The following is a 20,823-nucleotide window of genomic DNA, read 5'->3' as shown; positions in this document are numbered from 1 at the left end:
ACCCCCACAAGTCCTTGGGAAAACCTGTCAGCATTGGTTTCTCCCGATATACACAATTTTTGTATTGATTTCTGCTGAATACGCACACTTTTCTTGCAAAAAAATTTACCAATATAAGCAATTTTAAAGGTATGCTTACCACGACCCCCTCATATAAGCATCTTTGTACACATTTTTGAGAGTTGGAGAAGCACATTGCAAAATTTAGAAAAGTGTTAAATTCCAAGGAGAGCTGCTTTTCAGTTTGTGAATTGTTTCAGGAAGTTAGGTAAATTCCAAGAAGCAAATTTCTCCCCTGTTTCAAGTCACCGGATCTTATTTTCTCTTAGCGAGTTCTGCCTGGACAATCATTTATTTATTTACAGTAAACAGTTTTGAACAGGGGTCAGCAAACCTTTTCAGCAGGGGGCTGGTCCACTGTCCCTCAGACCTTGTGGGGGGCCGGACTATATTTTTTTTTTGGGGGGGGGGGAGGAACGAATTCCTATGTCCTACATACACTGGTGGAGGAAGCGGAGTGTGGGGGGAGTGTACCGCCCCGGGCAGCGTGATCCCAGTGGGGTGCCATCGCGGCTGCCCCCTCGCCTGTGCTAGGCGCCACACCCCCACAGGTGGCACGCCACGCTCCCAGGACACGCACCATGCCCTTGCAAGCCCCTGCCTGCTCTCTGCCCCTCCCCCGGTGCCGGAGCATGAAGCTCCGCTACTGCCCTCAAATAATCCAGAGATGCATTATAAATGAAAGCACACATTCTGCTCATGTAAAAACACCAGGCAGGCCCCACAAATAACCCAGAGGTGTATTTTAAATAAAAGGACATATTCTACTCATGTAAAAACATGCTGATTCTCGGACCGTCCAGGGGCCGGATTTAGAAGGCGATTGGGGCGGATCTGGCCCCCAGGACTTAGTTTGCCTACTCATGGTTTCGAATGTGGGAGGAATACCTTGGGAAGGATATATATCTGTTAATATACAGAGAACGTCAGTGCATATGCATGACCGGCTCTCATAAAGAAACAGAGAGGCAGCTCTATGTTATTTGGAGCATTTTTTAATTTTTTATTACATTAACATTCTTTTTTACAGTTACAGATAGGTAGCCGTGTTGGTCTGCCATAGTCAAAATAAAAAATATTCTTTCTAGTAGCACCTTAAAGACCAACTAAGTTAGTTCTTGGTATGAGCTTTCGTGTGCATGCACACTGTGTATCTGAAGAAGTGTGCATGCCCACGAAAGCTCATACCAAGAACTAACTTAGTTGGTCTTTAAGGTGCTACTAGAAAGAATATTTTTTATTTATTCTTTTTTACTTATTTGAAAACTTTATTTATTTATTTACTTATTTAATTTAATGAATAACGAGACTAATAAAGTTTCTTTCCTTTCCTTCTTTCTTTGAATTAGTGGAATACTTCGTTAGTCTCTTTATGCATTTCATACGGTATTTATTATGACATTTCCCCCTCAACCTCGTCTCAATCCCCTCAGGTAGCTCCGAGCAGCGCCTGGAACCACAACTCCCATCAGCCCCCGGGAAGGGAGGAGGAGCAGGATGGGAAGCGGCCCAAAGGTATTGCTCAATCCCTCCCCGCCATGCTTCTCTTTACGGCACACCTCCCAGCATGCTCCGCGAGCAGCGGCCTTAAGAGGACGGGAGGCCGAAGGCGATCCCCACCCTACCCTCTCGTCTCTATGGTTATACCCTCCTTTCCCCTTTCCCCCGCCCCTCCTATGCGGCGAGTGCGCAAGCGCACGCCGCCTGACGCAAGGGCGGAAGTGGGCGGGAGGGCGGCGCCGAAGTAGGCGCATGCGCGCGGCCGCCTCCTTTTTCTCTCTTTCCCCCTCGTTGCTGCCGCCATGGCGCCTGCGGTGAGTCTCTGGCCGAGTCGGGCCTAGAAAGGGAGGTCCAGGGTGGCGGGGTGAAGCCCGTGACGTATTAAGGAAGCGGAGGGGGGGTTGTTGGCGGTGACGTCATAAGGAGCAGGGAGGGGAGGGAGTCTACCTGGCGGGGGGGGTTCCCCCTGCCCCTTCCTCCCTGCAAGGTAGGCCTCAGCCTCTCCTCCCACCCCATGAAGCGCATTTCTGACTTCCCTGGACCCGCACCCGTTTTGCTTTCCGGGGTAGGCTCCCCATGTCCCCCCTGAGCATGTGCAGAGAGCAGCTGAGCTCTTGGATCTGGCTCCAGAAGGACAGCGCAGGAAGCGAGGCCTACCCATAAGAGCTGCTGGATCAGCCCAGCCTCTTGTTCTCACAGTGGCCAACTAGGTGCCCCAAAGGGAACCCCCCTCCCAAGCAGCACGTGAGAGCAACAGCCTTCTCCCACTCCTACTCTCTTGCATTCTAAGGTAGATTGCACTGTCTATGGAGGCTCCATTGACAAATCTTACAAAACTGAGAAGAGCCCTGCAGCCCCTGGAACGGGCCAAAAGGGACCCACCTAGTCCAGCCCCGTTCTCACAGTGCGCATCAGGCATAGGCAAACTGCAGCCTTCCAGATGTTTGGGACTACAATTCCCATCTTCCCTGACCACTGGTCCTGTTAGCTAGGGATGATGGGAATTGTAGTTCCAAACATCTGGAGGGCCGGAGTTTGCCTATGCCTGGTGCACATCCTCCTTCTCACAGCCCTGCACCCTTTATATCAGAGACCCCTTTTATCTCTCCGTTTATCTCAGAGGCTTCAGCTGGGGTGTCTCAAGGGTTGCCTTTTGGACTCCCAACTCCCATTGCCCATGCTGGCTGTGACTGATAGGAGCTGGAGGCTGAACATCACCTGAAGGACCATAGGTTTACTACAAACCATCAATAATTTACTGCAGGTGTAGCCAACATGAGACATTCAGATTTTGCTGGACCATAGCACACACACAAATTTATTGTGGTCCATAGACCCAAAATATGCAGTGCAGAGGCTGCTGAACAACTATAGCTTTCATCGTCCCTGACCATTGAGCATGCTAAGTGGAGCTGATGGGAGTTAAGAGTCCCAACAGTGTGTGCGTCAGCACACGCGCAGGTTGTGATTTGGCATGCACGCACAAAGCGCAATTTAGCGCTTCTGCGCATGTGCGACCACCGAAAGCCACAAGTAACCCGTTCCAGTACTTCTGGGTTTCGGTGATCCATAATCCGAAAAAACGCAACCTGAAGCATCTGTAACCCGATGTATGACCATAAGAAAAAATGTATAGAGTGGGCAGAATGCTGAACCTGCTGTATAATCCTAACCACAATATTTAAGCTATAGCTTTGTCTTTTGTTCCAATTCTTGGTTGCAATAAGAGCTATTTTAAACTCTGTCTCTCAGGTTGCTGTGTTTATTATTATTATTATTATTATTATTATTTCTTCTGTACTACTTTTCTATCGGAACAGTCAAAGCAGTCAGTAAGAAAACAAAAAAACCACACCATATCAAATTTAAAGCTGAAACAGTAAATCTAATGAAACAATATGAAAAGATGGCATACCTTCATATTTTCACATCAACTCCTCAAGAAATTGACTGACAGGGGGGTCAGACTAAAGGCACACTATATTTTCGGCCACAAGTTATTTATTTATTTCCTAAGATTTAGACACTTTTCATTGTAGAAAACCTCAAAGTTGTTTATAAGAAGAATAAAGCAATAACATTATTGGTAAAAAAACAATAATTTGAAACATTCAAATCAGCAGTAAACTAAAAACAAATTAAAAAAACACATCAACATTCTAGATATCAGGGTAAGCTTGGCTAAACAAAAATATTTTTAGCAGACCCTGAAAAGTATACAGTGAAGGTGCCTGCCCAATGTCAGTAGGCAGGGAGTTCCAAAGTGCAGGTGCTGCCACATAACAAAAATGATTTTTTACAAATGCAGAACAGGTAATGGGGTAGCTGTAACAGTGCCTGTTCTGCAGATTGAAGTGGTCAAGCAGGCACATATGGGGTAAGGAGTTCTTGCAGGTAAACTGGTTCCAAAGTTGTCAAGGGCTTTACAGTTGTACTTTGATTTTCAAACGTTTGGGCTCCCGAACACCGCAAACCCAGAAGTGACTGTTCCGGTTTGCGAACTATTTTTGGAAGCTGAACGTCCGATGGGGCTTCCGCATCTTCTGATTGGCTGCAGGAGCTTCCTGCAGCCAATCAGAAGCCGCGATTCGGTCTTTGAACGTTTTGGAAGTCAAATGAACTTCCGGAAGGGATTCCGTTCGACCTCCAAGGTACGACTGTATGCTTGTACAGTAACACCTTGAACTTGCAAATCTCTGAGCACAGCTGTTTTATGTGGACAAAGTCACACCTCTCAGCAATTGTGCTACAGCATTCTGCACCAACTGTAGCTTCTGGATCAAACCCAAGGGAAGCCCCAAACCATGGCAGAGTTTGTGCCAGATGTGATCTATAGTATACAAGATTAGTATGTGCACATACTTGTCTTTTTTTTTTTTTTTTTGCCTTTATGTTACTGAGCTAGGTTACTGGAGCACTAGGGAAGACCTGACTGTCCAGCTATCTAGGGCTAGATCACTGCTTAGTTGCTTATAGTCCACCAAACTGGTTAGGTTTGTTCACACACATAGCAGTGTTAGTGGTTGCATCCAATTAAGTCCTAGGCTCCGTCTGTACTATACATTTAAAGCTGTCTCATACCACTTTATGCAGCCCTGGCTTCCCTCAAAGAACCTTGGGAACTGTAGTTTGTTAAGGGTGTAAAGAGTTGTTAGGCGGCCCTCCTCCCAAGGCCTGTCACGGAGCTATAATTTCCAGAGTGGTTTAACAGTCAGTCCCTCTTCCCAGATAACTATGAATTGTAGCTCCGTAAGGAGAATAGGGGTGTCTCCTAATAACTCTCAGCAGCCTTAAGTCCCCAGGATTCTTTGGGGGAAGCTATGACTCTGTATGTGGGTTAAACCACAGAGCCTAGGGCTTGCTGATCAGAAGGTCGGCGGTTTGAATCCCCGCGATGGGGTGAGCTCCTGTTGCTCGGTCCCTGCTCCTGCCAACCTAGCAGCTCGAAAGCACGTCAGAGTGCAAGTAGATAAATAGGTACCGCTCCAGCGGAAAGGTAAACAGTGTTTCCGTGAGCTGCTCTGGTTCACCAGAAGCGGCTTAGTCATGCTGGCCACATGACCCGGAAGCTGTACGCCGGCTCCCTCAGCCAATAAAGAGAGATGAGCACTGCAACCCCAGAGTTGTCCGCCACTGGACTTAATGGTCAGGGGTCCCTTTACCTTTACTTAACTTGTACTTTTGGACAAAAACACAGCTCTCCTTTCAAATTCCCACTTCTTTGAATTTCACAACGCAGTTCTCCAGCCAAGAAGCAAGTACAGAAATACGTGGACTAGGGGAAAGTGTGCATTAAAACATACCCTCCAAGATGCCACAGAGGAAAATCTGGATGTGTGTCTTTTGGGGCCATGCTCTCATGGAAGCCAAAATGGGGCATCCCAGGATCCAGTCAGAAGCCAGGATGGCTTCTGTAATTCCGGGATGTCCTGCTTAGTAGGACGGTTGAAGGGTATGTTAAAAATGCATATATTAAGTGAGATTAACATACCTTTACCTATGACTGTTTAGAAAGTGGACCTGCATTAGTAATATCTCTTAATTTCAGTGGGTCTGCTCTGAGTAGGACCAGCATTGATTACAGCCCAAGTTCATTTATATTATTCAGTGTATTAGTGGTCTGGTGGTGTGTTTGTGTTTTGACATTCCTTTCTAGCAAAATCTGAAAAAGGTGCCAGCTTCCTACAAAGCTTGATTGCCTGGAATTGCTTCTGGCTCTCTGTAGACAACCAGATAAGGGGGCAGTTAGCATCATCTGCTTGTGGTCCTGCTAGCTTGCAAGCAGATAGCTAGGCCAGCATGGATTACGGGGAAATAGCCACTTACTGGTGTTTGTCCCCAGTGCTTGATAGTCAACATGCCGCCTCTCACTTCCCTTCTTTGCTGTCATGGCTGAGGGCGAATGACAAACTTCTTTTCCAGAATTCTGTGAGGTGGATTAGCCTGAGCTCCTCTAAGCCCAGTGAGCAACATCACTCCCCTTCTGGACTCTCCTCAGGAGGCTTCCAGTCAGCCAGAGTTAGGAAGAATTAAAGCATGGGATAGCAGCAGATAAAGCAATAAGAAGAAACCTACTAGGAGTAAATAAAAGTTGGCTCTGGGGCAGCTTGACAATCTTGGGGGGGGGAAGGGATTTTAGGAAGCACTTCTAAAAACATGGTTTTCGGCTTCAGAAGCAGAATCGTCACCACGAAAGGCATTGTAGGGGCAGAAGATTTGGGTTGGGGAGAGCAAGAAAGATTGGGAGAAAATTTGAGAGGAGGTGCAGCTGGTTGTAGAGCCCTGCGTTTAAGGACGAGGAACTTCTAGATTGGCTGAGAGAAGTGGCAAGGAGCCAGCACAAAGATTCAACAGGTGTGAGACAAAACCAGGGTGTTGGGTGGGGGGAAAAAGGGTTTGGGAAAACATGTGATGTTGTGCAATTTCTTCTCTATGTGGGGCTCACCTGATGTTGCAAAGAGGATGTCTGCTTTTGCAGTGAGCATCAAGCCCCAATAGGGAAAGAAAACATGTTTACGGTTATTGTCACCTCCTGTAAGGCATCTAAAGCTGTTAGCTAGAGGGGTAACCATGTTAGTCTGTAGCTGCAAAAACAACAAAAGAGTTTTAATAAATTTATTATGGGACAAACTTTTGTGGACAAAAATCTGCTGAAAAGCAATTTCTTACCTCTTTACTGCATTCCTCAGTACTTTAATTTCACCTTTTGGGTGGCAGGGACCAGTGTATAGTCAGTGTGATCTACCCTGAATCTTTTGGTTAAGTTTAGACTCCAGCCAAGATGAAAAAATCTGGGTTTGGGGAGGGACAGCTGCCTGTTTCACCCCTCCCCTCCCCTCCTACATTTGGCAGGCTGTGAGACATTAGTTTTATTTATTTGTTATAGAAAGTTATATACTGCATTTCAAGTATAGGAAAATAGCTAAAGCGGTTTTCAGCATATTAAAATAATAGAAGAGCCCTTTCCTCTCTGGTGCATGTGCCCGGATTTCTTGAACAATAGTAACCTCTCTTTCTCTCTCTCCTGCAGAAAAAGCTTGTGACGAAGGGTGGCAAAAAAAAGAAGCAGGTTCTGAAGTTCACTCTAGACTGTACCCATCCAGTAGAAGATGGCATCATGGATGCTGCCAACTTTGTAAGTTCCCAGCCCTTGGAGGCATTGACCACCTCTGGAATCCCATTAACTGCCTGCACTTGCTACTCTGAGAAACCAGGCACATCTCCCACACAGATTGCAAATAGAAGATCTGGTTGCTTTGCTGCCATCTTTGGAAATGGGAGGCACTTCTATCTTGGTCAGGGCTTCTGTTTCGGAGTGTGCTTTTGACAGGCAGGATATGCCTTGTGCTGTCGAAAGGCTGCTTGCAAATACACTGCTAACTGGAGCACCTGCTGTTCTCTCTGATCTCTCCAGCTAGCATGGAGGACAAGGCTATTGACGGCTGCTAGCCGTGATGGCTGTGCTGTACCTCCAGAGTCGGAGGCAGTAACGCTTGTGAAGTGCTCTTGTGGCTGGGAACCGAAGGAGGGGAGAGTGCTCTTCTGCTATGCTCTTTCTTACTGTTTTCCCACTGGGGCATCCGATTGGCCGTGGTGAGAACAGGAGGCTGGACCAAATGGGCCACTGGCCTGATCCAGCAAGCTCTTTTCATGTCTGTGCTGCATACATTTGGTTGCAACTGGTTTTGGATCCTGCAGGAGGTTATTGTTGGTTCAGGGTGGGGAGCCTGGTACCCTCCAGAGAATGTTGGATTCCAGCTCCCATCAGCCATAGCCAGTGTGGCCAGATTGGTCAGGGATGATGGGACTTGTAGTCCAATGGCCTCAGCAGGGTCACCCGTTCCTTATTCTTGCTTTGGTCGTGTTTTGGAACAGCCTGGTTTGGAGTGGGCATATCTTGGAGCTCTGTGTATGTATCTGAAGTTTGTGTGGCAAAGCCTGATGCCTGTTTGCTTGTGGCACTGCCATTTTGCTGCAGTGCATACATTCAGCTCTGAACAAAGCAACTAGGTATGTGCTTGCACTAATGCTTTGTCTCAGTCAGACTGCTGGGCCATCCATCTCAGTGCTTTCCACCCTGACTGGCAGCAGCACTCCAGGGCTTCAGATGAGGACTCTTCTCAGAGTATCACCAGTACAGTAGTTTGGATACCCCAGCGGGCTGTCCCTTTTCCTTGTTGGTTGTGCATTCTTTCAAAGGCTTCTATGTATCGTAAATCCTTTCTTGCTTCTGCCATTGTCTGTATTATACATGCAGATTTATTCAAATGTAAATTTATTAATCACTCGTGGGGGAAAAGGAATCACCTTAGGCCGAGGTGAGGAGCCTGTGACCCTCCAGTTCAGGGGTCAGCAAACTTACCGCGCCTCGGGCCGGTGTCTCCAGCACTGATCGTGCGGTGGGCAGGGGAACGCGTGCCCATACGCTATTTCCGGCGCACTTCCGGGTCGGAGGAGCACTGGAAATAGCTTGTGCGCATGTGCGTGGGCCTCCTCCAACCCAGATGTGCACCGGAAATAATGCTTGCGCATACGCAAATAACGCTTACGCATGCGCACAAGCTATTTCTGGTGCTCCTCTGACCTGGAGGTGGGCAGCCGCGCAGCGGCGGTAAGAGCAGTAGCGGGTGGCAGGGGTTGCCGCGGGCCGGATAAATGAGTCCCTCGGGCCTTATCCGGCCCACAGGCCTTAGTTTGGCGACATCTGTTCCAATTGTTGCTGAACAATGACTCCCATCGTCCCTGACCATTCTGGCTGGGCCTAATGGACACTGAAGCCACGTGGCAGCCAGAGAGCTGCAGGCTCCATTTCTCTGGTCTGCACTGACTGGCAGCAACTCTCCACAGTCTGGGGTAGAGAGAAGAGTTTGCCAAGCCTGCTGCCTGAGAGATTTCCATGAGAGGTGCCCAGGATTGAACTTGGGACCTTTTGTGCTCTGGCGCTAAACTACGACCCTCCAGAACAACAAGGATGTGGAACCTGTGTCCCATCCCCAGGTGTTGTTGGCCCATCATCCCTGACTAGAAAAGATGAGAGATGGAGGACCATAGGTTCCCCATCCTTGATCTAGGCATCCTTTAATTGGTTGGTGACCTCACATTGTTCACAGACGAATATTATGGGTCATGGTTCTTCTCAACATTTGTGAGAATTACGTTGAAGTCTCTCATTAACCTTTGTTGGGTTTTAGACCTTTAGAAATTGGCAGTGTTGCCTCCTTTTTCAGGACGTTTGCATCTCCCGTTTTGTTGCAGAACAGCCTTCCCCAAGCCTGTGCCCCCCAGATGTTTTGGGACTGCAGCTGGCTGATGGGATCCATAATTCAAAGCCTCTGGAGGACACCAGCTTTGGGGAAGGCTAGTGTAGTGGTCGCAAGGGACGCGGGTGGCACTGTAGTCTAAACCACTGAGCTGCTTGGGCTTGCTGATCAGAAGGTTGGTGGTTCGAATGACGGGGTGAGCTCCCATTCGGTCCCAGCTCCTGCCAGCCTAGCAGTTCGAAAGCACGTCAAAGTGCAAGTAGATAAATAGGTCCTGCTCCGGCGGGAAGGTAAACGGCGTTTCCGTGCACTGCTCTGGTTTCAGTGTTCCGATGCACCAGTAGCGGCTTAGTCATGCTGGCCACATGACCCAGAAAAATTGTGGACAAACGCCAACTCCCTCAACCTGTAAAGTGAGATGAGCGCTGCAACCCCAGAGTCGTCTGTGACTGGACTTAACTGTCAGGGGTCCTTTACCTTTACCTAGTGTAGTGGTCAGGATTTTGGATTAAGACTAGGGAGACTTTGGTTTAAAGCCCTGCCTATACAGCCATGATGCTCTCAGACTGATCTTTGATCAGTTGCTGTCTTTCAGCCTGTCTTGCAGGGTTGTTGTAGGGATGAAATGGATTGGTGGGTCCAGTTTCACCGCCTTTATCTTCCTAGAGGGAGCAATGGCAACACAAACATGTTCTTGAAAATAAATAAAAGGTTAGGCATCACCTCGTAACAGTCACTCTTCAAGCGCTTGTTGTTTCTTTAGAGCATTTGTTATCCACTTTTCAGGCAGAAAGGCTCCCAGAGTGGCCAGCATACAGTCATGTAAAACGAGACAGTCCCTTCCTGCAGGTTTACAACCTTAAAAAACGCAGCACCCAAGGGAAAAGGGACGGGGAGGGTAGAGGAAAAAACAAATTAAACTGGGGTGCCAGTTCCTAAACAGGCATTACTATTTTTTTTTTTGCAGGAGCAGTTCTTGCAGGAGCGAATCAAAGTGAATGGGAAAGCTGGGAACCTTGGTGGCGGTGTGGTGACCATCGAGAGAAGCAAAAGCAAAATCACAGTCACCTCAGAGGTCCCTTTTTCCAAGAGGTAAGGAGCCACGTGGGGTTAAAAGACTGGGGTGGGGGTGGCTTTGACTTAAAGAGGCCTCTGGCCCTCTGGTGTTGTACAGTTGGCTGCAGGTGCAGGCTGAGAAAAGAGGATCACCCAATGAAGCTTATGTGCTGCTTCATACAATACATTTTACTCATTGCCACAGGGAGTGTTGTTGACCACTAGCTTTCGTGCCTTTAAAAGGGGATTCTTGGAGGAGGAGGGGAGAAATCTATTCATGGCTGCTATTCATAAGGACAATTTAGAACATCCATCTTCAGAGAAATCTTGCCTCTGAATTACCAGTTGGTGAGGTGCAATAGTGGAAGAGGGCTATTTATTTATTTGTTTATTTAATTACTTCCCCACTTTACCATAAGGAAGGTCTCTGGGCGAGATGCAACATTAAAATACACAGTTACAGTGGTACCTCTGGTTGAGAGCGGGATCCGTTCTGGAGGTCCGGCCGAGGTTTTCGCAACCGGAGGAGAAGCGGTAGACTGCTTCTGTGCATGCGCACGCAGCGAAACACTTCTGGATTTGCTGCTTTCGCAACCTGAAGTTTACGTTACCTGAGGGTAACGTAACCCGAGGTTCTACTGTATATTTAAAAAGCCTTGAACCAAAAAAGTGTGAAAACAATATACAACAGTTCTATAGATAAAACATTTCCAATAAAAATGTTATCATGCAGCTCCCGTTTGAGGATTTGTAATGTCGCAACACAATCCTGGATTTGTGTGAAGTCCAGGTGGGATAGAAGAACAAAAGTGGTTTTAAATAATGGTGGAGGTTTGAGGAGAGCAGGGATGGAGTAACACTGAGAGGAATGAATGAATGAATGAATATTTATTTGCATCAGCCACCAGCCATAGCAATAAAACAAACAGAATGTGGTATACAAAGAATAAAGGTAAAAGGGCACTTATATAAAATACATTTTGAGGGTTTGGATCAATAGTCAAATAATGGATCTTATTCTCATGGCCCCAGCTAAAAACCTTGCAACCTGAACACTGAGAGGAAAACATGGAAGTTTCAGTAAAATGAGCAGGTGGTGTCATGGAGGGCGGGATAGAGACAGTTTAAAACAAGGTTTGAGTACAGTGAGAAGGAGGGTTGGAAAGGCTCTGTTGTGCTGGTTTGTGGGGGGACTGATATTTTTAGGGGAATGCAGGCCCTCCCATTCCATGTATAAATGAAGCCAAACCGCTCATTTAACAGACTTGAATATATTTTTTTCTTGGCTTGGGGTATTGAAGAATGCAAGCCCATGAAACCAGTTCCTTACCCCCTGGGTGTCCTACTGAGTCCTTCCTCTAAGCCTTGGAGATTTCAGTCGGGGTCATCAACTCACCTTCACACCCAGAAACAGGGAGTTGGAAATGTGATTTCTTAAAGAATACAATGACAAGAAAGCTAAGGGTTTTTTGGGTTGCCCAGATTTTACCCACATTTGCAGATACCATGCCCTTTGGGGACCTTGGGCTGCTGCATCCCCCATCAGGCAACTGAGATCCTGTTGCCGTTGACTCAGCTTGAATTATTTAAGCAGCTCGAGAACCGGGCATGTGACTGACCCAGCAGACTCCAGTGGCGTCATTTGGGGGCCGCAGTCAGTTTGCTTCCCTGCTTCTTTGTTCCTTCTGCAGATACCTGAAGTACCTCACCAAGAAATACCTGAAGAAGAACAACTTGCGCGACTGGCTCCGCGTGGTCGCCAACAGCAAGGAGAGCTATGAGTTGCGATATTTCCAGATCAACCAGGATGAAGAGGAGGAGGAGGAAGAAGATTAAACGCAAAGGAATCTGGCAATATTTTGTACATTCACTTTTCCTTCAATAAAATACGGTGAAAGTTGTTATAACATTTCTCCTTGTGTGGTTCTGTCTGGATTGCAGTCTGCCATGTAAACACAGCCAGAATAGATGTCCGCACCAAAAGCTTCCCCTGTCCTTTGCTGCCCTCTATGGAGAGATGGTGGTATGGGCTTAGGGGTAGGGATCCCCAACTTTTTCTTTTGCCAAAGCAGGGCCAGCCTGCCTGTGGCGTGGGGCAAAGTGGCCCCTGTGGGCACCTCTGCCACTGCCAGAAAGGCAGCACTGGCAGCCAAAACCTCACAAAATCTCTCCAGGGTAGTGGCGCCACAGTCACGTCTTCCCATTTCCGATGTGCCCAAGAACCCACTTAGAAATCTCAAACTCAGGATCGCTGCAAAGGGCCCTTTTGGAGAAGAAAAAACTGGCAATGCTCTGAAACACCACACGTCCCATAGGGGAAAACAACTACCCACCCCAAAACAAAACAAAACACGGGGGGGAAAGACCACCCCCAAAGGTTGGGCAAGCCCTTCACTCCCCCAACCAAACTATCTTCTCCACAAGCTAAAGCACCTCAAGTTAAAATTGGGAATGTGTTGGGTGCTGGTGTTTTGAGAGGGTCATTGTGCCTGTGGGTGCCAGCCTAGGAGACTGGGCTGAGGGGAAGGTTCATCTCCTTTTATTGGGGTGGGATGAAAGGGCTGCTGCAATGCAGGTGCGGGGAATCTACAGGTGAAATTCGAAAAATTAGAATATTGTGGAAAAGTTCATTGATTTCAGTAATTCAACTTGAAAGATGAAACTAATATATGAGATAGACTCGTGACATGCAAAGCGAGATATGTCAAGCCTTGATTTGTTATCCTTGTGATGATCATAGCGTACAGCTGATGAAAACGCCAAATTAACAATCTCAGAAAATTAGAATATTCAAGGAAATCAGCAAAACAAGATTGCAAATCGAGCAAGATTGGACCCCTGAGAAGTGGAAGCACATCTCGCTTTGCATGTCATGAGTCGATCTCATATATCAGTTTCACCATTCAAGTTGAATTACTGAAATCAATGAACTTTTCCACGATATTCTAATTTTTTGAGTTTCACCTGTAACTACCAAGTCCCGTCTGCCCGAGGAACATGGTCAAGGTTGACGTTGGGAGTTGTAGTTCATCAGTGTCTAGATTCCTAAAGGCTCCCACACTTGCTGTGATGGAAAAGGCTTCATAATTGGAGAGGGGGGTGCAGAGCATGTGTTCATATAATAGGGAAGAGGAGGCTGGTTTCAGAGAGGGGGGGATGTATGAAGCAAGTGTGTAGAGTATTGAAGGTGGTTGGGTTTGGGGTTTTGACAGATTCACTGGTGGCTTGCCAGAGGGTCTGGAAACCAAGTCTTAGGAGGAGCAGCTGAGGAAATTGGGGACGTTCAGCCTGGAGGAGAGAAGACTTTGTGGAGGTGATATGACTGCCCCCTTCAAATAGCTAAAGGGCTGTCACATGGAAAATCTGAGCGAGCCTGTTTTCGGCTGCTCCAGAGGGGAAGAACCCAAACAAATGGATTCAAATGGCAAGAAATGAGATTCTGACTAAACTTTAGGAATAACTTTCTGACAGTAAAGAGCGGTTTGACAGTGGGTCAAAGTCCCTTGGACTTTTAAGCAGAGATTGGATGGTCATCTGCCAGGGGTTCTTTAGCTGTGATTTCTGAATTACAGGGGGTTGGTTTGGATGACCCTTGGGGATCCCTTCGAACTATACGCCCTGCTTTGTAGACGATGCTGGCACCACAGAACCTCTGCTACCCCAAGGCCATGCTTCTAGCTCCCTGGCTACTCCTTCCTACCTCAAGTTTTGCTTAGATCTTCTTGCAGCTGGGTGGAATAAGATGAATTGGAGAGCAAATGCAGCTTGCTGACTGTGAAGGAAATTCCCACGTTGACTGTTGCAGCAACTTGTGGAAGAGGGGTTTCTTTTGCCAGGCAAACTAGTCTTTTTGCTTTTGAGGAACAGAAGAGGTTGAGGAAAGCTTTTTCCCCAGATTTTTTTTTAAATAAAAAAACCCCAATATTAAGTTTGCCAAGCTGTGCAGGGTGAACATCCAAGTACTCTGGCTATTGTGTCAGCCAGTAGTTAAGGAAAGCAATGAGAGAGATTTTTAATTTATTAAATACTGCTAAGCTGGCATTTGTCCATTGTCCATGGAGTTTTCTTGGCAGGGATACTGGAGTGGCTTGCCGGTTCCTGCTCCAGGTGGATCACGTTTGGTCAAAACTCTTCACTATGACCTGTCCATCTTGGGTGGCCCTGCACGGCATAGCTCATAGCTTCTCTGAGTTATTCAAGCCCCTTCGCCACGGCAAGGCAGTGATCCATGAAGGGGCACTGTGGGAGGCAGTGGAAGACAGGAGTGCCTGGCGTGCTCTGGTCCATGGGGTCACGAAGAGTCGGACACGACTAAATGACTAAACAACAACAAAGCTGGCATTTCACACCAAATAATATTAAGGATACTTAACAGTATTTCAGAAGTTGGTTGTAGGTGCCGCGATGGCAAAGGCTGGAGGTGCCACGAGTGTCATTAGTCCAACCCCCTGCAATGCAGGAAGCTTTTGCACAATGTGGAGCTCGAATCCACAACCCTGAGATTAAGAGACTCAAGTTCTACTGACTGAACAATCCCAGAGTGACTTCCTCGAAAGAATAATGGGAACTGTAGTTTGTTAAGGTGCTGGGAATTGTAGGTCTGTGAAGGGGGAAAACTACGATTCCCGGGATTCTTTGGGGAGAAATAATGCGCTTGAAGCGTGGGTATAATTTGCTTTCAATGTATGGTGTAATCTACCTGCAAACAAAACCGGACTGAATGCTCAATTAACCGGTCATCTGGAAGAGAGCAGAGTAATAAGCAAAGCCTTCTGGTTGCCTTAGTTTTGGAGAGGTACAGCTTAAAGGTGAGAGATCATTTGGGATCCAGTCCAAGTTTGGATCCTTGGGGCTGTTAGATTGGCTGTGGAAGCTCCATTTGACTCTGCTGTGTCACAAACCTCCCCAGGGTGGCTGTGGGGCTTTCCCAGGGACCCAATTTGCTGCTCCCCTTGTGGGTTGCCAGCTTTCAGAATATCCAAAGCGAGGAAGCCCTGAGTTCGAATCCTCACTTGGGCACGGGTCACACCAGTCTCCTCCCTGTCCTCCTTCAGGTTAACCAGTGTCATCTCTAAATACCATCTGCTGGGGAATACAAACAGGGAGAGAGTGTGCCTGCCCAGTGTGTAGTGGCTGTGAAAAAGGCAAATTCCATGCTAGGGATCATCAGGAAAGAAACTGAAACTTTTGACATCATAGTGCCGTTATAGAAATCTATGGCACATTTGCAGTACTGTGTGCGGTTCTGCTCACCTCACCTCAAAAAGGATATTGCGGAGTTGGAGAAGGTTCAGGAAAGGGCAACCAAAATGATCAAGGAACAGCTTCAGAGTTTGAGACTTCAGTTTAGAGAAACGGTGAATAAGAGGGGATGTGATGGAACTGAAGAAAGCTCTCTTTCATAATAGGGATGTCCAAGAATGTTGGAAGATGCAGGACAGATAAGAGGAAGTCTTCCTTCTGGCAGTGCATGAACTATGGAACTCCCTCCCACAGGAGACAGTGAGGGCCATCAACCCAGAGGACTGGGCAATTTTATAGAGGAGAGGGCTGCCAATGGCTACTAACCCTGATAGCTATGTTCTGCCTTCACTGTTGCAAGCAGCAGACCCCTGAATAACAGTTGCTGGGAATTGCAGTTGGGCAAAAGGTGCTCCTGTTCTTGGGTCCCACTTGCAGGTTCCTCATAGGCATCTCCCACTGCAGGAACAGGAGGTTGGTCTGTTATTTACAGTATTTTTCGCCCCATAGGACGCACCGGCCCATAGGACGCACCTGGTTTTTTTGGGGGGGGAATAAAGAAAAAAAAATTATTTCCCCCCCCCAGGTGCGGGGCCGGGGTGGGGGAAGCCCGAGCTTCCCCCGACCCCAGCCCCCAGAACAGGCTGCTATCCGCAAGCCGTGGGAGAGCTGCGCGAAGTCGCGCAGCTCTCCCATGGCTAGCGGAGCGCTGCGCGAAGCCCGAAGCTTGGGGCGTGCTGAGCTCTCCCACGGCGCGCTGAGCTCTCCCACAGCTAGCGGAGCGCTGAGCGAAGCCTGAAGCTTGGGGTGTGCTGAGCTCAGCGCGCCCCAAGCTTCTGGGTGCAGGCAAGCTCTCGGCTATCCGTGGGAGAGCTGCGTCTCCCACGGCTAGCGGATAGCTTCCTGAAGCCTGGAGAGCGAGAGGGGTCGGTGCGCACCGGCCGCCCTCGCTCTCCAGGCTTCAGCGAAAGCCTGCATTTGCCCCATAGGATGCACACACATTTCCCCTTCATTTTTGGAGGGGAAAAAGTGCGTCCTATAGGGTGAAAAATACGGTATTTGTTGCATCGGTATCCCACCTTTCCTCCTGGCTGGCCCAAGGTCATCCTGTGAGCTTAGTGGCCAAGTGGAGATTTGAAGCCTGGACTCTAACCATGACGCCACCATGGGTTCTCTAGCCTTGATGGGCCTTTGTCACGGCTTTTTGGAGAAAAGCTTAAATAAATGGTCCTTTAAAAAGAAAAACAAATGCCAAATCAAAGTATCTCCCCTCAGAAATATTGTGGTCCTTTTCTCATATCGCATTGTCCCTGCAGGATCAACCCTCTCAACCCCAACCCATCTATTCCCCCCTGCGCCTCTCACTTTCCTGGTGCGTAAAAATCTCCGCGGGGAGGATTCTTGGAGGGGCGTTTGTGCGTGTTTGGGGAGGTGGGAAGGGGGCTTGCTTTGGCTGTCTACCGAGAGAGATGCTGCTGCCGCCGCCGCCGCCGCCGCCGCCGCCGGTGGTGGTGTGCCCAAAATGATGGGATGCGGTTGCCAAGGTAACCAGACTGGACGTCAGCGCGCCCGCCTGGGCATGTGTGCGCGGCCGCTGCTCCGGGCTGGCTTGTGCGAGGTGGGTCCAGCGCGCTCCTCCTCCTCCTCCTGCGCGGCTGCGGATCGCGGCGGGGCAGGCAGCGGCGAGAAAGAGGAGGAGGAGGAGGAGGAAGAAGAGGGACCGATCTCTGCCCCCCTCCCGCGCGCCGGGCTCTCGAGCACCCCCTCTCCATCCCTCCCCAGTCGCTGCAGCGGCCATCTTCGCTGCCTCGCCCTCCGCAGCGCAACGTGCGCACCGGGCGGAGGCGGCCGTCGCTCGGCCCGCGGAGCGATGCGCGGCGCGGAGGAGCCGCAGATCGCGGAAGACATGTCAGGTAGGTGGAGAAAGCGTGGGGAGGAATGGGGGGGGGGACAAAACCTGACGCGAGTGGGGGCTCAGATGGGAGGGTGCACCTCTTTTCCCCAAAACAGCCCGAAGAGGAGCCCCGCTGGGTCAGGCACCTTTCTCCAAGGTGGCCTGCAAGATTGCCCCCACGCTGGGAGGGGGAGAGCTCTCCCAAACAGGGCCCTGAGGTGGTGGCCCCTTTCCCTCTCTGATCATCTACTTGAGGTAGACTGCCCCTACCCATGGAGGCTCCCTTTAGCTTATCCAAAGGCTTGTTGGACGCCTCTCTCCATCCGATCCTGGAGTCTGGATGCAGCAGGGCAAAGCCACTAGAATAATATAATTGCTCCCCCAGGGTCATCTAGTCCAACCCCTTAAAATGCAGAAATCACAGCTGGAGAATCCCTGACTCTGAACCCAAGCTCTGTTTCCAAAACCTGCAATGAAGGAGAGTCCCCCACCTTCTGAGGGAGGCCCTTCCACAGCTCAGAAAGTTGTTCCTAAGGTTTAGTAGTCGGTTTGGGTTCCACCCTCTGGAGCAGCAGAAAGATGGCTATCATATTAGCTCTCGGTCTTCTCCACATCTCTTTGAGCCTCTGGAGTTTAGAAGTGTGCTACCTCACCCCCCTCACTCTCTTTCTCTCTAGCTAATAGCTGTCCTCAGTAAGCCTACTGAGAGGGAGGGCGGTGATTTGCACACACCCTACTGAAATCGATGGGGCTTCCTGCCAAGCCTGAGCACAGGTTGTAAAGAACGTTTGACAAGTAGCAGCTGTTCTTTGGAGGCCTTTGCAAGCCTGATGGGACATCCTAGGAAAGTGTGCCCCTCTGGGCCAGGTGACCAGTGGCCCTTCTGATCCAGTATTCCGTCTCCAGAGAGACCTCAGGGAATTCCTAAAATGGGACGCACAAGAGGGGCACTCATCCTCTGTTCCTTTTCATTTAAGAACACAAGGAGAATGCTGCTGGATCAACCCAATGGCCCATTGAGTCCAGCATCCTGTTCTTACAGTGGCCAACCAGATGCCTGTGGGAAGCCAGCAAGCACATGATCAGTCTCTCCCCATCTGTAGCATTCAGAAGCACCTTCCTCCTACCACGAAGGCACAGCTTAGCCATTGTGGCTAGTAGCAGTCAATAGCCTTCTCTTCCAGATATTTTTTCCCCCTAATCCTCTTTTAAGACCATTCAAGTTGGTGGCCACCCCTGCCTCATGTGAGAGTGAGTTCCACAGTTCAACAATGCATTGCATGAAGGACTTTATTTTATCGGTCCTGAACCTTCCAACATTCAGCTTTATTGGACGACTTCTAGTGTTTTGAGAGAGGAAGGAAAACTTATCTCTGGCCACTTTCTCTCCGACATGCATAGTTTTATAAACTTCTATAAATTTTATAAATTATAAATTTTATAAACTTTTATAAATTTCTCGTGTCCTGGGGTTTCCTTCTGAGGAATGGGGAGGGCCCCACTTGGCTCTAAGCTGATGCTGGATATATCCTCAGTCCATTTGTCTCTAGGCCTCTTCGGAAACTGCCAAAGATGCTCACTGCTGTTGCTGCTTACTGACGTTATAGTGAATTCTGAAACTTAATTAGCAAAGTCCACTAGGTGGGTTCTCAGCTGTTCACTCCTGTCTTAGTGACCTGGAAGCTTGCCTTGCTAGTTTTAAGAGATTACCATATTGATCTCCAAAGGATGCTAATAAATAATATGGTTATCCATTTGCTTGGTCTTTGGGTGCTTTGCCTAATACAGTGGTACCTCGCAAGACGAATGCCTCGCAAGACAAAAAACTCGCTAGACGAAAGGGTTTTTTGTTTTTTGAGCTGCTTCGCAAGACGATTTTCCCTATGGGCTTGCTTCGCAAGACGGAAACGTCTTGCAAGTTTGTTTCCTTTTTCTTAACACCGTTAATACAGTTGTGACTTGACTTCGAGGAGCAACTCATAGAACACGGTGTGGTAGCCTTTTTTGAGGTTTTTAAAGATTTTGGTGATTTTTGAAGCTTTTCCAAAACTTTCCCGACACCGTGCTTCGCAAGACGAAAAAAATCGCAAGACGACAAAACTCGCGGAATGAATTAATTTCGTCTTGCAAGGCACCACTGTAATGTTTCCTTTTCTGCTTCAAGCTACTTGAAGAAAAAAGTTCCTTAATGAACTAACACTTCAACAGTTGGCAAAATTTGTCCTGTTTTATGGGGAGGGGTTTTTGAGTTATGGGGGAACCTCTGAAGTCCTGCACCCTTCACTAGAAATACAGTGGTACCTCGGGTTAAGTACTTAATTCGTTCCAGAGGTCCGTACTTAACCTGAAACTGTTCTTAACCTGAAGCACCACTTTAGCTAATGGGGCCTCCCACTGCCGGCGCGCAGGCAGAACACGATTTCTGTTCTCATCCTGAAGCAAAGTTCTTAACCCGAAGCAATATTTCTGGGTTAACGGAGTCTATAACCTGAAGCGTATGTAACCTGAAACGTATGTAACCCGCGGTACCACTGTACTTCTGCAACGTTGCTGCAGGAACACACATACTTTCAAGCCTCTCATTTTCAAGTGCTTCTGCCAGTAATCTTGACAACAACCCTGTAAAGTAGGTCAGTATTGTTGTCCCCGTAATGCAGATGGTGGCTCTGAGGCTGAGAGATAGTATCCTTAAGGGCAGAGGCAGGGTTAGTCATGCAATATGTTTGGGAGGGCGTTGCACTCCCCCTTAAGAATATGGGTTATAATTGCTGGATCTAAACGCTGATCCTGGATATCCAATAATAGCCACTGTGACTATTACCTTGGCAAGATCCAGCTTAGATTACTATAAGGCACTCACTCTTCATAGGGCTGCCCTTGAAGAATGTTTTGGGAAGGGACAAATGGCCACCTTCAAATATAATAGCCATTTCAAATATCTGCCACATGGAAGATGGAGCAAACTTGTTTTCTGCTGTTCCAGAGGGTACAACTTGAACCAATGGACAAGCAAGGAGATTCCAATTCAAACATGAGGAAGAACTTTCTGACAGTTGCTGGAAACCGCAGGAGCAGAGAGTGATATTGTGCTCAGATCCTGCTTGTGGCTTGCCCATTGGGTCATTTGACTGGTCACTGTGAGAAAAGGATGCTGGAATACTTTATCACAAGCCCACCTGAACCTGTGACTGAAGGCCACCTGCTGCACCAGAACTGTAACAGCACTTTGCACCTATTTATAACCTGCTTTCGTTCAATCAAAGTCGGCATACATGGGGTGGTCTCCTATGCAGGCGCTGACAAAACTCAGAT

The 20,823-nt window shown here is 48.3% G+C and overlaps 2 protein-coding genes across 2 annotated transcripts in view; both read left to right on the top strand.

Moving 5' to 3' along the window:
- The first annotated feature begins 1,737 nt into the window (after positions 1 to 1,737).
- On the top strand, positions 1,738 to 12,283 carry RPL22 (ribosomal protein L22). The gene is made up of 4 exons (XM_081017221.1): positions 1,738 to 1,874; positions 7,091 to 7,195; positions 10,288 to 10,412; positions 12,068 to 12,283. The coding sequence occupies exons 1-4, from the start codon at positions 1,863 to 1,865 to the stop codon at positions 12,210 to 12,212; spliced, it is 387 nt and encodes a 128-aa protein (XP_080873347.1). The 5' UTR covers positions 1,738 to 1,862; the 3' UTR covers positions 12,213 to 12,283.
- Positions 12,284 to 17,200: 4,917 nt separating this feature from the next.
- Positions 17,201 to 20,823, top strand: part of CHD5 (chromodomain helicase DNA binding protein 5) — a 66,005-nt gene continuing 62,382 nt past the window's right edge. The window contains exon 1 of the mRNA XM_081017111.1: positions 17,201 to 17,530. Within this exon, the coding sequence (XP_080873237.1) occupies positions 17,488 to 17,530 (43 nt within the window). The 5' untranslated portion in view covers positions 17,201 to 17,487. The remainder of the gene's footprint in view (positions 17,531 to 20,823) is intronic.

The sequence above is a fragment of the Podarcis pityusensis genome, assembly GCF_964106645.2.
Source record: "Podarcis pityusensis genome assembly, chromosome: 8".
Taxonomy (NCBI): Eukaryota; Metazoa; Chordata; class Lepidosauria; order Squamata; family Lacertidae; genus Podarcis; species Podarcis pityusensis.
This window is presented reverse-complemented; position numbering and strand designations above follow the sequence as displayed.